This window comes from Myotis nattereri (genome assembly GCF_964212035.1).
Source record: "Myotis nattereri genome assembly, chromosome: 4".
NCBI classification, from domain to species: domain Eukaryota; kingdom Metazoa; phylum Chordata; class Mammalia; order Chiroptera; family Vespertilionidae; genus Myotis; species Myotis nattereri.
In genome coordinates, this window is record NC_138079.1 from 108718095 (window position 1) to 108734765 (window position 16671).

At 54.9% G+C, this 16671-nt stretch overlaps 1 protein-coding gene across 1 annotated transcript in view; it reads right to left on the reverse strand.

Moving 5' to 3' along the window:
• Positions 1-5904: 5904 nt before the first annotated feature.
• Positions 5905-16671, reverse strand: part of CACNG3 (calcium voltage-gated channel auxiliary subunit gamma 3) — a 71054-nt gene continuing 60287 nt past the window's right edge. Inside the window, exons 2-4 of the mRNA XM_081089365.1 lie at positions 14226-14309; positions 11185-11325; positions 5905-6939 (exon numbers count right to left, since the gene is read on the reverse strand). Of these exons, the coding sequence (XP_080945491.1) occupies positions 6428-6939; positions 11185-11325; positions 14226-14309 (737 nt within the window). The 3' untranslated portion in view covers positions 5905-6427. The remainder of the gene's footprint in view (positions 6940-11184; positions 11326-14225; positions 14310-16671) is intronic.

Consider the following 16671-nt stretch of genomic DNA (forward strand, 5'->3'; position numbering starts at 1 on the left):
GTGTGCAGTTTTCTTGTAGTTGAGCCTTGATTGCTGTTGGTGCCACTGGGAGGAATTGACATCCAGGCCATTGGCTGTGGGGACCAGCTGCAACTACAGTGGGAGAGCTGCTGTCCAGGAGACACCCTTATGGGGCATGACTTGCTTCAGAAGGGCTTTGGTGCTCACTGAGCCTGCCTCTTGAGTGTGTCACTTATGGATGTGAAGAGTTGTAATCTGGTGTGGTCTCACACTGACCACTGGGTACACTGGCTCTTGGGTCTCCAGGAAGGTACAAAGTCAGCCTCTGCCTGGGGCCACCCAGCAGGAGCTACAGAGAGATCTACAGATTCCTCCTCTTTGTATTGGGTTTGGAAGTGGCCAGATAAGGACCAGCTGTGAAGCAAGGCAGGCTGGTGCTGGTACTTTGGGGCTTCCTGACCCAGCTGCAGCTTGTTTTAGGCTGAGAAACGACAGGCCATTCATTTGCCAAAGCCTCTGTGCACAGCTAAGGTGGGGCTGTAAATTGGGTGGGGCAGGGTCTCAGGGAATCACCAGGGTGGAGCAAATAGAAATGGCTGCCAGTCAGCCCTGTACCGGGCAGGTCCCAGCACAGGAACAATGAGCACTGCAGGCACCTCTGTCAGGAAGAAAGCCACCCCGAGTTCCTGCCCCAATGTCAGACAGTCCAGTTTCTCCCTGTATGTGTCTGAGTCCCCCAGAGCCTCACCCAGGCAGGCACTGGAACTCGGAGCCAGTGGGAGCTTGTAAATTCAGTTCACTGTGCCAGCCTTTTAAGAGGAGCAGCTGCCTGTGTGTCACTCAGCCCCAATCTGCACTGGTTTTTACAATCCATAGTTCTTATTGCCCATAGGGACTTCTTTCCCCAGCTGTGGAACCCTGGGCTGGGGATCTGGTGTGGGGCTGGGACCCCTTGCTCCTCTAGGTGGCCTCTGCAGAGGTGATCTCCCTCTCTATTAAAAAAGCGGCTCACCCGAGTGCCAGACCAGCCCTTTCTGCTCCTCCTACCAGTCTCAATCCACTTTCTTCTTTACCTCTCTAGTTGTAGTTCTTCCACTCAGCCAGCTTCCCCCTGGTTCTGGATGATAGTTGTTCTGTATTTTAGTTTTAATTTTGATGTGGTTGTGGGAGGCAGCAAGTACAGGCGTTTACCTATGCCACCATCTTGGTTGTCCCAAAAGATTCTTATTGAAAGCATCGGAGAAGGGCCCATGAAGTCCAGACCTCCATGTCAAAACTTATTTTTTATTTTATTTATAAAGAGGCAATCAGCACTCCACAAATTTAAGCTAACATCCAGGAGTTGCTTGCTTTCAGCCCAGTGACCAGGCCTTGCTATTGGCTTTTTGTTGGCTATGATGTTAGGCTACGATTTACTAGCCCTCAGACAATGCCATTTGGCTTCCGGTCCTTGTTTCTCCTCCCTCCCTCCACCCTCCATCTCTCCTTTTCTTCTTTCCTTCCTTCTGATATTTGAGAATCAGATAAATAGCTCCATACTTGGCATGGGAGAAATCAGTGGAGAACAAGACAGTTAGGTATACTGCTCCCACAGAATGTATATTCTAGTAAATAAAAAATCTCACAAAAATAAAATATTGTAGACTTTTGAGCTATCAAGGGGAGAAATATGAATTATACTAAAGAATAACTGAAGATCTACTTTCTACTTTCAAGAGTTTGTGAATGAAGGTCTCACTGAAGAGGTGACTTTTCAGCTCAGACCTGAAGGATGAGAAGGGGCCAGCCATACAAAGAGACAGAAGACATTTGGAGCAGCAGGGACAGCAGGTGCAAAGGCCCTGAGGAAGAAATGTGTTTGGCTGGATCAAAGAACTGAGAACGGAGGACACACAACTAGAGTGTAGGCAGCAAGATGCAAAGTGGCATGAGTAAAGTTTGATAGGTTAACACAGTCTTGAGAATGCAAGACTTTGGAGACCATGGCAAAACTTTGGATTTTATTTAGGTACAATAGGAAACCTTTGCAAGGTTGTCCTCTCTTTACCAGACAGTTAAAAAAACCCAAAAACTTCAGCTTGAGTTTTGCCCATTGTTGCTGCTCTAGTCCCATAATGTCCTTATATCTTTTCTGTTCTGCTTCCCCTGGCCAGTAGCAACTGCTCTCTGCATCTCTTAATTAAAATTTCCAGCAGAGATAACCTGATTGACTCAGTTTACCTTTTATGTCCAGTCATAAACCCTGGGCCACTGGCCACCCTATAAATGAATTGGCAAGCTTTAGATCAGGTGCAATCTGTGGTCCAATCAGCTGTGGCTGGGGGCAAGGTCGTACCCAATTCATGGTCATGTTCACTCACTAGGTGGGGTCTCAGGGCCTTTGCACATGCTTTTTTCTTCCTCCACACATCTCTTCTTTTTACTTAGACAACTCCAATTCTTTCTTTAGGTCTGCTTATAAGTGTCATGTCCACTTCTTTGACCCTTCATCAAAATTAGAGATCCCTGTTTATATTCCTTTGTACTCTGTATACAATATTTTCCCCCTGATGACACAGATCCCAGTTTCAAATGATATTGATTTTTGATGTACTCATTTAGTGCTTGTTTCTCCCACTGCACTGAGAGTTCCATGAGGGCAGCGGTCATATCTGTTGAGACATGGCTATTTCTGGCACATAGTAAGCACTGGATAACAAGTGCTAGCTGAATGGATAAATGAATGAATGAGTGAGTGAATAAATGATGAATAAATGAATGCCAACAAGCAAGAGATTATGTGGCCTAGGAGTCACTGAAGACTTTATGAGAGCACCGAATCCTGACCACTAGACCACCGGGAGGTAAAGACTTTATGGAAGGGATCTTGGTCTTGAAGAATGGACGGCATTTGGAGAAAGCAAGGAAAAACATTTCAGGCAGAAATGTCAGGGAGTTGGGAATAAGTATGGTGTAGCAGGATACAGTGTGGGCACTGGCCTCCTGGGAGCAGAGGTGTGTGTTTACATGATTTGGAAAGTGAGATGGTCTAGGTCCGTGGTCGGCAAACTGTGGCTCGCGAGCCACATGCGGCTCTTTGGCTCCTTGAGTGTGGCTCTTCCACAAAATATCACATGCGTGCATGCACGTACAGAGCGATTGAAACTTCGTGGCCCATGCGCAGAAGTATTTTGTCATGGTCATGCTGGGCCAGAAACGAGTGGGCTGGGGAAGGGAGCTGCATGACATCTAGCTGTGGGTTTAGCAATCGCCCCTGCCTCAAAGGTTAGGATGAAATGAGAAAAGAAGAGGTGTCCATGGCAAACTGCTTGGCACACACATGGGGACCTGGTGAAGCGAATACTCTTCACAGGGGTTTGGAGGACCAGGATTGCCCAGGACCTGGCTGTGAGCTGGAGTGTTAATATTAATATCTCTAGAGGCCTGGTGCACGAAATTCATGCACTTGGTGGGGGCAGGGGGGTGGGGATCCCTCAACCCGACCTGCGCCTTCTCGCAATTTGGGAGCCCTCAGTGGATGTCCGACTGTCGGCTTAGGCCTGCTCCTGCCACCGCCACTGCGCTCACCAGCCGTGAGCTCGGCTTCTGGCTAAGTGGTGCTCCCTCTGTGGGAGTGCACTGACTACCAGGGGGCAGCTCCTGCATTGAGCATCTTCCCCCTGGTAGTCAGTGTGCATCATAGCGACCAGTCATTCTGTTGTCGGGCTGAAACTGGCTCCCTGACATCCCCTGAGGGGTCCCAGATTGTGAGAGGGCTCAGGCCAGGCTGAGGGACACCACTGGTGCACAATCGGGGCTGGGGAGGGACGAGGGAGGTTGGCCAGCCAGGGAGGGACTGCGGGAGGGCTCCAGGGCATGTCTGGCCCATCTCACTCAGTCCCGAGATTGACCAGACCCCAGCAGCAAGCTAACCTACTGGTTGCAGCGCCTGCCCCCTGGTGGTCAGTGCATGTCATAGTGAGTGGTTGAGTGGCCTTAGCATATCATTAGCATATTATGTTTTGATTGGTTGAATGGCTGACGGATGACCAGAAACAGCATATTAGGCTTTTATTATATAAGATTTGATGCTACCAGCTGTGTCTAGATGAGGACTTTTTAAGCAAAGGCACTCTGAGGCCACATGCCAAAGCCTTGCAAAGACCAGGGTTAGCAGTTGTGCGTGTGAGGGTCCTTCCAGGGCTCAGGGCCTCCTTCTCTCCCCCTCCCACCCCTGTCTCTGGTCTTTGCAGGAGGGCTTTGTACCTCAGTCTCCAGAGCAGGCATCTCCATACCCTAGAATCTTTCTCTCCATCTCTGACCAACTCCCCAGATGCCCTGTTTTTAACAAACTTCTAGGTCCCAGGGCTGCGAGTTGCCGTTCCCACCTCATAGTATTCATCAGCTACTCAATGCATAGCTAAGATCCTTCCCTCCTCACAGGGCCTCAGCCATTTTTCCCGAAGTGCAGGCGGGATGAGATCCCTGATGTGACGTGGCCGGCTGTTAGAGAGCAGCAGACCCCTAGAGAGAAAGCGACCCCCTTTCCAGGCCTCCTCTGATCCTGCTGGTCCAGCCAAGGGAAGCTCTTCTCTGGTGTGAGAATACCTTCAGCATCTTTCTAACACCTGGGTTATACCTTTTCACAAAGAGCAGAACAGCCTGCATCTAGAATGTGGCGTGATTGTGGTGTCCCATTGTATTTACTTTCCCAGTTACTATTTCTACTGGCAATTACCTTTTGAGAGTAGTTCTATAAAGTTCAGTCTCAAGAACTGAAGTAGAAAACAAGCCAATTTCCAGAGAAACATTAGGTAAGTGATCGCCGATGTGGTGTGTGGACATGAAACTTCACGGGGGTTTCACTCCATCAGTAACTGAGGTTCGGAGATCAGTAAGTTAGAGCAGAGGCTTGGATGGAAACGCTGGCTCTGCTTGCTGGCTCCTAAGACATGTGCAGTGCTGGCACAAGCCGCCTCGGGGAAGTGTGAGCTCTGGGACCGTAGCTCCACCCCTGAGAGACTGGGGCGGAGCAGGAAAGCTCTTGGAAGGGAGAGTGCTGGGGTGTGCCTCAAACTCCAGACAGTCAGTGTCGGTGGAGGTGACTGCAAATATTCAAAATATTCAAAAGTCCTTCCACTTTCTCCCCCAGCACCCTCTGAGCCTGTGCAAGCACTCCCCTCCCTGCAATAGGGAACAGCCTCATTGGCCATGGACTGGGTGGTGCTCCACCCTAACTTCACATGCTGAAGCCTTCACCCCAAGGTGAGGATATTTGGGAGGGAGGGTTAGGGTCAGATGAGGTCATGAGGGTGTGGCCCTGGTGATGGGATTAGTGGCTTTGTAAAAGGAGGAAGGGAGAGAAAGAGTTCGAACTCACCCTCTCTCTGCCATCTGAGAGGAGGTGGCTGGCTGCAAGCCAGGAAAAGAGCCCTCATCAAGAACCCAATTGGCTGTGCCTGCTCTTGACTGTGCAGCTCCAGAACTGTGAGAAGTAACTGCTGTTAGAGTCACACAGCCTATGGGGCTCTGTTACGGCGGCCTGAGCAGGCTAATGCCATGCTCATTCTCTCCCGAATCCATCCAAAAATTACATATGTACACACATGTATAATTTACAATGTGCTAGTCACTCTACCTGTGGTGTTTTTTTTAAGCCTCACAACCTCATGGAGAACAGCACTAAACCATGCTCCATTTTTAAGATGAGGAGACTGAGGCTTGAAGTGTAGGTGGACTTGCCCAAGATCCTGGAGCTACTGGGTCCGAGAGCCCGGCTTCAGACCACATGCTGGCCCCGGGATCCAGGTGGGGGACACCGACTCTGACATTGGTGGGAGCGCCTCGCTGCCTCAGGAGGCGAAGGGATCGTCCTGCCAGCCAGCGTGCAGCTGAGCAGAGCTGGGCCTCCAGCTCAGCGGGGCAGCCGGCTTCGCAGCGAGACGGGAAGCAACAACACCTTGGCGCGGTTGGTCACGCAGAACCTTTAATCACATGAGTGCTTATTACAGGAGCTGCTCCGGGGCTCCGCAGCTTTGATTTCTGGTCATGTTTCTCTAACACGGAAAGGTGAATGCCTCCCCAGGGCCACTGGGCGGTTGGTGTCCTGAGGATCTGTGTGAGGGGACAATCGGGACAGCTGTGCACACGCCTGGGTATGCGGGGATCCCCCCGAGCCACCACCTGTGACTCTGAGTGAAATCCTATTCCCAGGAGGGAGGAAGGTGGAGGTCCTTCCGGGGAAGAAGGAAGGAGGGAGACACTCGGCACAGATACACAGAGAGGACGCGTCGGGATGGGCTTGGAGATCGGGGGGAGCAGAGGGTTAGGGCCTGGAAGGTAAGGGGCAGAGGAGGGGACAGGGCCGATCCATTTGGTTTCATTCTTTGTAAAAAATAATACCATCACGAGGACCATGCCATGCAACCTCAGCGACACCTGTGCACCCGCCTCCCCGCCCAGCTGCCCGGTGGAGGGCGAGAGGCAGTCAGACCGGCGTGGTGCGCCTGTTGGCCAGGTCGTTGTGCAGCGCCTCCTTGAAGTCTTTGGGCGTGGAGTTGTGGAACTGTAGAAAAGCGTGGTCCCGGTCGGAGTTGAGGAGGGTCCCCATGGTGATCTTGGAGGGGTCCCGGGAGAGGGTGAACATGGAGATGTCGGTGGAGGGGATGGCGTGGAAGCCTTTGCTGATGGGGGACAGGTCTCGGGACCTGGGCTCCGTGGAGCGGGAGCTGGACCGCCGCCGGAACCTGTACCTGTAGGGGGGCAGGCGAGCGAAAGTCGATTTCTTCAGGAGCTCCGAGTGGGACCTGGCGCGCAGCTGCTGGTGCTTCTCTATGTAGATGTGCACGGCGACCACCCCCACAATCTCGGCGATGATGAAGGAGAAGGCTCCGAAGTAGAAGGACCAGCCGTACGAGTAGCTCTTCTTGGAGTCGCGCTGCCCGGGGTCCCCAGCATTGGCCGATATGTAAACTATGATGCCAATGATGTTGCTTAACCCTAAGAGAAGGGAAGAGAAACACACCTTTTATAAGCCTCAGTGATATAAAAAATAATAAAAAAAATATAAGCCTCAGTGGTAACTTGCAGTCTTGGGATATTTATAGAAGATGTGGAGGGAACGGGAGCGAGAGGAAAGGATTTGTGGCGGGAAGCCTGAGCCTGCTGAGCTCTCCCACGCGTCTGTCCCTGGGACCTGAGCTCAGTCCTAGGCGGTGGCCTTCAGCTAAGAGTCAGCTGACTCCCACTCGGGATGCGCGACTGCCCCCTGAGAACCAGTTCACTCCACCGACACGCAATCTCCGGCAGGAAGCCATGAGGATGGTAAAATGAATGGGGTGCAGGTCCCTGCCCTTGAGATTGATATGTGAATGCAATTGGAGCAGAAGACAGGAGGGCTCTCCCAGAGACATGGACAAGTGGCTCAGGAGCCAAGGAGAGAGATGACGCAGCCACTGCCCTTTGAAGACAAGGTGACACTGAGCTGGGCCCTGAATTTGAGGAGGCGTGAGCCAGGCGATGAAAGGCCATGGCCCAGGGAGTGAGAGGAAGAATGACTTACAAGGCTCCAGCTTGAGTCATGGGGACACTGCTGGCATCTTGAGCTAAAATAAGAGGCAGCAGAGAGAACAGGTTTTGAAGAGAGGAGAGGAGTGGAGAGGAGAGGAGAGGAGAGGAAAGGAGATGGAGGAGAGGAGAAGGAGGGGAGGGGAGAGAGGGGAGGGGAGAGGAGAGGAGAGAGGAGAGGAGAGGAGAGGAGATGGAGGAGAGGAGAAGGAGGGGAGGGGAGAGAGGGGAGGGGAGAGGAGAGGAGAGAGGAGAGGAGAGGAGAGGAAAGGAGAGGAGAGGAGGGGAGGCAGGGGAGGGGAGAGAGGGGAGGGGAGGGGATGGAGAGGAAAAGAGAGGAGAGGAGAGGAGAGGAGAGGAGATGGACGGGAGGAGAAGGAGGGGAGGCGAGAGGAGAGGAGAGGAGGGGAGAGGAGAGGAGAGGAGAGGAGAGATTTGGACACACCGAGTTGGTTGCTGTCCAGTGGATGTGTGTGGAGCTGCAGCTGCGGTTTGGGGAACTAAGGAGCCCTTGGGGAAGGGACAGTAGCCCCCCAAGTCTCCTCTGAGGGTAAGGTAATGCTGTAGATTAGCTGCTGCTGGAGCATCGGGATTGGGGCATGAAGTGTTGCCCCAGTAGGCAAGGTCCCCACTTCGTGTCCCCAGGTGCCAGCACGGTGGTGGCTGCCGAGGCGTCGGGGAGGAGTCAGCTCTCCAGGGAGTGGGAAGAAGGAGCCACAGAAGCCGGGCCTGGGCTGAGCGCCTGTCTGACCACCTCCCTCCCATTTCTGCTCCAAAGGCCGAATGTCTCCCTTTGTTCCTTTGCTTCAAGGGCCTCGATACCAGCAATGACTCCGAGAGGTGGGTACAGCGCTGGCGTCTCCTGGCCTCCACATTTAGACCACCTGCAGCGCCCTCACTGTCCTTCCCGCACTCGCTGGTCAATCATCGTCAGGGCCTCCTGACTCTCCCCTCCACTCCCGAGCACCCCGTACGCTTCCCGGGATCCCCAGGGTCTCCCCATGGTCCAGCACCCGAAAGGTGAAAAGCAGGGCCTGCTCCGTGCTGCCATTCTGCCCGGCTGGTGCCCGCGCACTAGGGGCCTTCACATTGGAGAGGTCTCCGGCCGCACTCCATCAGGCCTGGCCCCTGAGGGCAGGCGGGTCTGCTTCTACCGTCTCCTCCTGGCAGGGCTCCGACAGGCATTGGCGGCAGGCGCTGGTCCTGAGCTCGTCTCAGTGCGGGCTTGGCCCCGCCAGGCCGGGCGGCCGCAGCACCCACAGGAGGGAGGCCTCCCTCCCGGGCGCCAGCTCCAGGCTCAGTAGGGCAGGCCCAGTCTGTCATATTAAAACGAACATAAGCATAACGAGGAGGGGAGAGTGGAAGTCCTAAGTGTCAAAGGGAGACAAAGACATTTCAGCTTCTCACTGTGGCCCGACGCCCCTGCGGCGGGAACACATTGGAAGCTCCAAGTGGAAGTCTTGCCAGAAAAAAAGAAGTTCAGAGAGAGGCTCCGAGGTCAGACCAGGTGAAAGGAGGCGGGAACAGGCAGTATCGGGCACTTCCTGTGCACCGCCCCGGGGCCCCGGGCGGTCTGCATGCACCACCCAGGCAGCCCCGGCAGCGGCCGCGTGGAAAAGTCCCCTCTCCCACAGATGACAAGACCGAGACAGAGAGCAGGAGGCACCTCCCGTGCCCACACGGCCAGGAAATGTGAGTGGGATGTGAGCCGAGGGTGGCCCCTCAGCCAAGGTGGATTGAGATCCCGTTGACCAAGCTCACGAAGCACCAGTGGTGAGTGGGCAGCCACTGCCTCCTGCTGCCTGCTGTCAGCTCCCTGCGGGCAGGGCCGAGACTAGTTCTGTCACGGCTGTGGCCCTTCTCCCTGCCCGGAGCTGGGCCCGCAGCGCGCGTGCAGGGCATATTTGGGGGTCGAGTGAGTGAACGGAGACGGCGTAAGAATGGCATGGATCAAGGTACAGAATGGCAGCTGCTATGCATTGAGAAGTTGCTGTGTGTGGGCAGTGCTAGGCACTTTATACCAACACATCTAATCCCCTCAGCAGCCTGAAGAGGTAGAGCCATTATTAGCCCCGTTTTTCAGATGAGGAACTGAGGCACAGAAAGGTTAAGAGACTTGTCCGAGGTCACACAGCTGCAAGTAGGAGAACCAAGCTTTGCAACAGACAGCCTGGCTTCAGAGCCCAGCAGGCTCTTCAGCATTTTGCACATAGGAGGTGCCAGTAAAGGGTTGTTGATTGCTTGTCTGAGACCACAGGTCGGTAGAATAGCTGAGCGAACAAGAGCCTCCGAGAGGGCTGAGTCCTCGGGAACTTCCATTTTTTTAGGTGGAAAACCTGAGGCTCTCCGAGTTCCCTGCGGGAGATCGTGGGGGAGGTGGCCTGGGATTTGACCCCAAGCTCCTGCTCCTCCTCCCGCAGGTTCCCAGCTCCCTGTCCCTGATCAGCCAGACAGCCCCCAGCTCCTCCGCTGCCGGTGACACGCCTCCCTAGGAACCCCCTGGGGCACACACTCCGGATTTTCTCCTGCTCAGACCCCTCCCCTCAGCACAAGGCATCCCTTCTGTGGGCGCCCAGGGGCCTGGTCGGGCCGCCAGAGACTAGAACACGCCTCTAAGCAACGTGTGACCGGGCGCTCCTTTGGGGTGACCACAGCGGGGAGGTCCTGCAGGGGCCAGGACTGTACCTTTGCTGCTTTGCCAATACTAGACAGTAATATTGTGCTTTTTATGTTCAACCTACTTTCAACAACCCTGTGAAGTAGGAAGGATTATTATTTCCCATTTTACAGGCGAGGAAAGCAAGCTACAGGGAGTTGGTCGGGTTCCCAAGGCCTTGCAGGTGGAGGAGCAGAATGCAAATCCAGGAGGTAAGCTCCACCCCTTCATGCTCTTCTCCCGAGAACTATCCCGCCATTATTGGCAAAGCTCGATGTCATCGCCCAAGAGGCAGGCCCCTCCCCAGCCCCTGCCTGCTCTTTGCTTTCCTAAAGCATTGCATCCGATGGCATTGGGGGGGGGGGTGGGGGTGAGGTGGGGTGGGGAGCGGAGGGGAGGAGATGGGGGGAAACACAGAGGAGCCAGGGGAAGGTGAGGAGAGTGGAGACAAGGGAGGAGAGAGCAGGCAGAGAGCAGCCCTTCCTGCAGCTTGTCTCTCATCTCCTGGGCCCCCTCTGCTCAGGGCTGCCGTGGACTAACTCTTCCCCTGGCAGCGTCTGGCGCTGCTGGCTTTGCCTTGTTCCCAGAGGTGCTTTGAGCGATCTGCAGCTTTGAGCCCTTGAAGAGCGGTGAGCAATCTTTAACCAGCAGGCACATACCTCCAACTGCCAAGAGGCCCTGATGAGCGGAAGTTGGACCCTTTCAAACACACGGACCCCGTCTCTCAGGCCGCACGCCATCCAGGCCCCTCGCCCTCGTGCGAGCGTGGGCACCCCTCAGTCCTGCCCCCTGAGCTGACCTTGCACGTCGCCTCCCGTCTCTCCTCTATGCCACCCCTCGCGAGTGTTGGCATCTCTATTCTGATTAAAGTCCGTGGGCCCTCCTTCCTAACATAACAAGCGAAGGTTTTCCTGCTGCTCCCTGGAGGGAGCCCTGGGCAGCACTGCCTTGCCCCTGGCCCTGGCCGGGTGTGGTGTCTGTGTGGTGTCTGTGCGGATCTCAGGGCGGGGCCGGGTGCTCACCTGCAGAGACAAAAAAGATGCCCGCGCTGAGGATGACGTTGTGCCTGCTGCGGTGGAACTCGCTGGCCGCCACGCAGAGTCCCCCGAAGAAGAGCAGCGTGACGCTGAGGATGGGGAAGACGCTGGAGGCCCTCACAGCCCCTGCGGAGAGAAGGAGAGGCCCGCCTGTCCCAGCCGGCCCAGGGCCCCCGCCCCCCTCCCTGCGGCCCCGGCACAGATGCCTGAGGGAAGCCAGTGTGTGTGCTGGGCAGAGCCTGCATCCGTGTGGCCCTGAGACCAGCGCCTCCCCAGGGCCCGGGCTGGGCTCCTCTGCAGCAGACCCTGAAACTCAGTCATTTAGCTTTGGGTTTGGGTAAGGAAGTCTGATGGGCCAGTGCAGCTACCCGGGGCTACGGGCCTCACTCACATGAGATTACCCCCGACCTCCCACCTCCCCTTCTCCTGGGGATGGGTCCTCAGCTGCCCACTTCCCTGCCCAGCCAGTGAGCACAGCCGCTGTTTGCTCCTGGTGGGGGTTGGGCACGGGCACAGGAGAAGCAGGGCCCCTAAGATTGTCCCTGCAGGAGGGAGTGTGACAGCGAATAGCAAGTATAAGGCACTGTGCCAGGATGACAGGTTGCAGAAGAAACCGACGTTTTGTTTTGCCCACATTTCGAATCAGGAGCCCGGGCTTCATGTTGCACGGGGCCCTGCAAATACATGGCCAACCCGGGTCCCGGGCCTCCCACCGATCACACGCTAGTCACCATCACGCAGGCTCTTCCCGGCGCACACCTACACCTCACAGCCCTGGGCTGTGTGCACGTGTGAGAGGCGTGGCTATGCGGCGCGTAAACGTGGCTGTTGCCCTGTGGTGCTGTCACTGCGTGGTGACCGGTCGGTGGCCAGCCCACTCCCCCGAGCGCTCGGCTCCACTTGCTGCCTCACGCCGCACGCCAGCTGTGCCGTTTCTTCCTGTCGGCTGGTGTCCACTCTGGGTTTGTGTTAGCCCAGCCAGGCACTTTCAACAGCCTTAAGAGGTAGAGCCATTATTAGCCCCATTTTTCAGATGAGGAAACTGAGGCTTCCGAACAAAAAGGCTTTACTGTTTTCTTCCCCAACCACCAGGGCTGAGCGGGGGTCTTCAGGGTGGGGAGAGATGCTTATTCCCAGTGACCTCACCATCGGTGCCTGAGCGGGGCTGGCCGAGCCCAGAGGTCTCTTAAGGGGCGTCTCTGGTCCACAGGAATGTGTGTGAACAAACCTCCCACCAGAGGTGTAAGCTGTCGCCCACCCACAGCACACGGGAAGGAGCGAACGGCAGAAGAGTCAGTGTGCAGAGCCCTGTCCCGCCACGTGTGGTCACAGCAGGACCTGCTGTCGCCAACACTGGGGCTGGCGCCCCTGCGGGAACATGACCCTGTGTGGCTGGGTCAGTGGCTCCAAAATTCTCAGCAAGAAATCCGTGTGCCGAACCCCTTAACCTGGCCACTTCCGTGGCTGAGGGTGGAGCACAGGTGGGCCGTGGTGAGGACCCCGCCCTTCCAGAGGCAGAATCGTGTTTTGTGGGAAAAGCCACGGACCGCTCCCAAGAGCTGTCCAGCAGGTTTGCCGGTTGTGAAATAGAAGTCACAGTTCCATTCGGTCTCCAACGGGGCAAACACCACAGCCTCATCAGATGCGAAAGAAAACAGAAAAACTCCGAGCACTTGGGAGAAACCCCACTGGGAGGGAGTGTAAAGTCCTCTTTGGAGGGGTCCACGGACTCTCTGTCATCCTCAAACTTGGGTCACACCAGCTCTCTAAGCGTGGCCTGTATTCCCCACACCAGTCTTTCTGAGCTGCTGGCATAAATACCTCTGAGCAGGACTTTGGGTAAAGGCTAGTAAATGGATAAGGACTGAAAAGAGGTAAGTGGTACGCTTATGTTGTAAAAATTAGCTTAAATATGACTGTTTCTTTCAAATTGACCCCTGCACCACTCACACTGTTACGTGACTAAAGGCTCCTACATAGACCCACAGCCCATCTGCAGACTAGCGGGTGTGAACAGAGCTAAAAATGATTTTAATTGTAAAAACACTCATCTTGAGGTATGAGTTACACACATACTCTGAATAGGACAATTTCTCAAAGTTCTTATTTTAATAGGAGTTTTATAAACAGCCACCTTGCCTTGAACACTCCCCTCGAATTCCCCTTTCAGGCGAACTGGGTACACACGCCCGTTGGAGAAGTTACATTTCAATTACACTAAGTCCCAATTCTCCTTGTGCCTGCGCGGGACCTTGCTATTGCTCATCTCACGCAAGGAAAAGGGCTAACGTGCGCTGGCTAAATGGAGTGGGCGTGAGCTTATTTACTAGTAATTGTCCTGACCCTGTCAGAGGGAGGACATTATAATCTCATTTCTGAAGAGATAAAGAAAGCGAAGAGATGGAGGGATAGGCGGCTTGGCCCAGGTCCATCCCCGCTGGCAGGGCGCCAGGCGGGCACTCGAGCCCACAGTGACCGGCATCCAGAGACCTTGCTCTGAGTCACCACACTCTGCACCTCCGCCTGCTGTACTTGGGACAGTCCGTGTCATTTCTGGGTTATGACCTTGGGACAATCCTAGGGAGACACTGGCCCTGCCCTTGTAGGACTGAAGTCAAAGAGAAGTGAGCTTTGCTTTTCATTTATTCCCCCAGGTCTTGCCCCTAGCACCTCGCCATTAGCACCTCGCCCATTAGCACTTTTCCATTAGCACTTTCCCCATTAGCACCTCACATCCACCCTCTGGGGAAGGTGCAAACTTGGATGCCAGTTAAAGGAAACGCCTTCGATTTCTCGCAAGCAGACTACAAGGCCCACTTCATTCCCGGTTTCCTGTTCAGTGAAAGGAGAGACTTGGCTATCAGAACCGCCTGAATGTCCGTCCAGCAGCGAAGGTCCCCTGAAGGCTCCTTTGCACGCGTCCATTTCTAGGGGGAGCTCTGAGCAGCCCCAAACTCAGGGGCAGCTGGGTGACTCCAGGGCACCTTCCCTCCTCCCTGGGGAGACCCGGGAATGGGGCAACTTACGAAGCAGATACTCAGCCGTGTCCTGTTCATAGTCAGCATCGTCTGGGAAGTGGTCGATTTTCTTGCAGACCCCTCGGAACGCCCCTGTGGGAACAAACGTGGTCCTGAGCGAGGGGGAGGGCTGGGTGTGGGTGGCGGCGGGGGGCGGGGGAGGGGGGTGGAGAGCAGAGTCTCTGCCTGGTCCCAGCCCCGCTCCTCAGCCCCACGGTGAAGACCCGCCTGGGTTGCTGGGGTTGTGGCGGGATGTGTGGAGGCTGGCCCAGCAGCATCTTTCTTAGGGCACAAAAAGGAGCCAGTAGAGGAAAACAAGAAGAAAAAGACAGGGGCTTTCTGTTTTCTAGGTGCTGCGTGGTCTTGGGATCCATTTAGAGGAGCAGAGAACTCTGAAGCACAGGCACTCATGTTGAGGACTGTCCTCTTTCCTTCCTCCCAACCAGCGCGGGAACCGGGAGAAGGGAGCGGAGCGTCACATAGAACTTCCCTGCCCGCCCCGCAGGCGCCGAAGACGGGCATAGGCATTTGCTTGTGCCCAACCGGTGAAGGCAGCACTGGAACTCCCGTCCAGATGTGCTGGCTCCTGGGGGCAGGTCCCAGGCCCCCCAGGAGGAGCCACTCCCCTAACAATGGGCACGGCTGGCACAGGACCGTCCCTCCTCCCCGACAGACTCTAAGGCTCACCCTTCTGGCAGCTGCATGGCTGCATCTTGGGGAAAGTGACTGCGGTATTTCCCTTCCTTTTCTTTCCTCAGCATCAGCTTGACTTAACTCATTGTGGGTGTTTGATAGTCGGTGTGGGTGTTTGTTAACTACCCAATTAACCGGTCTCTGGGGGCAGCTAATGGCTCCGCCAGTTCTTATACATGACAAACAACTTTAGAACCTCTCACCACAAGCAGCACGGACTGCGCGTTATTGGCGTTCCGGCCCCTGTCACAGACGTCTAGTGGTAGCGCGGGGCGGGTGTCCTGGACAGCGGGCAAGGTTTACAGTCACACAGAGCCTGGCTTTTGCTGTGAGAATTACGTGAGGTGACATGTGAAGATGAGCTCATGGTCTGCAAAGCTCTGGGCACGTCAGAATAATGGTCAATACTTAACGGGCTTCCAATGGGCCAGGCACAGAGCGGAAGCCCGGCTTTCCTTCTCCACTCAGTTGGGCAGTCCCAGGCGATGGGCTATTCACAGGGACATTTGATGGTGAGGCCAGAGGACCACAGAGGGGCTCAGGCATCACCACTGGCGGTGGGGAACCTAAGCCCACGGTTTTCCATGACACTATGGATGTAGCTGCTGTTATGATGCGTAGTATTATCTTACTAGAGGCCCAGTGCACAAAATTCATACATTCGGTTGGGGGGGTCCCTCAGCCCGGCCTGCACCCTCTCATAGTCCAGGAGCCCTGGGGAGGATGTCCAACTGACATCCTTAGTGCTGCTGCGGAGGCGGGAGAGGCTCCCTCTACTGTTGCTGCGCTCGCCAGCTGTGAGCCTGGCTTCTGGCTGAGCGGCGCTCCCCCTGTGGGAGCCCACTGACCACCAGGGGGCAGCTCCTGCATTCAGCGTCTGCCCCCTGGTAGTCAGTGCATGTCATAGCAACTGGTTGAGTGGCCTTAGCATATCATTAGCATATTACACTTTGATTGGTTGAACATATGACTGGATACTTGGCATATTAGGCTTTTATTATATAGGATACTATAAAGAGGCTTCGAGCCAGAGGCATCTCAGAATAAATGCGATGCACTATGAGGCCATCCTCTTGAGCTCCGAATCAGGAAGGGGTGTCCTGGCGAAGAGACCTAAGGACTCAAGGAAATTCTTGGGAGAAAGACAAATTCATAGCTTCTTTCCTGATATTGAAAAAAGGATTTCATTGTTTTTTCTTTAGACATTCGAGGGTCATTCACATGTCCCTGGTTGTTTTAAGCCCCCTGCCCTTCCAACTGGCTGGGTGTAAGTCGGAATAAGTCACCCGTTGAGCACACACCAAATAGCACATACCATTCTGAGCACTTTACCTGTTTTATCTTCTGTTTTTTGGGTTTTTTAAAAAATCTTCATCCAAGGATATTTTTCCATTGATTTTCAGAGAGTGGAAGGGAGGGACAAAGAGGAGATAGAGGGGGAAAGAGAGAGAGATACGAGAGAGACTCACTGGTTGATTGTCTCCTGCATGCGCCCTGACCCAGGCTGGGTACACACACTCTTGACCAGGAATCCAACCTGTGACCCTTTGGTCCTTAGGCCGACACTCTAACCACTGAGCAAAACCGGCCAGGGCTGTTTTGTCTTCTTTAGCTCTCAAAATACTAGTAGCTATTTGAGGCACCTGGTCGTCTAATCCTATTTTCCAGAGGAGGAAACGGAGGCTTAGTGAAGTGAGTGCCTTCCCCACGGACACAGCTCCCAGTGGCCACTCCAGGGCAAGTCTGCCTGGCTCCACGTTCC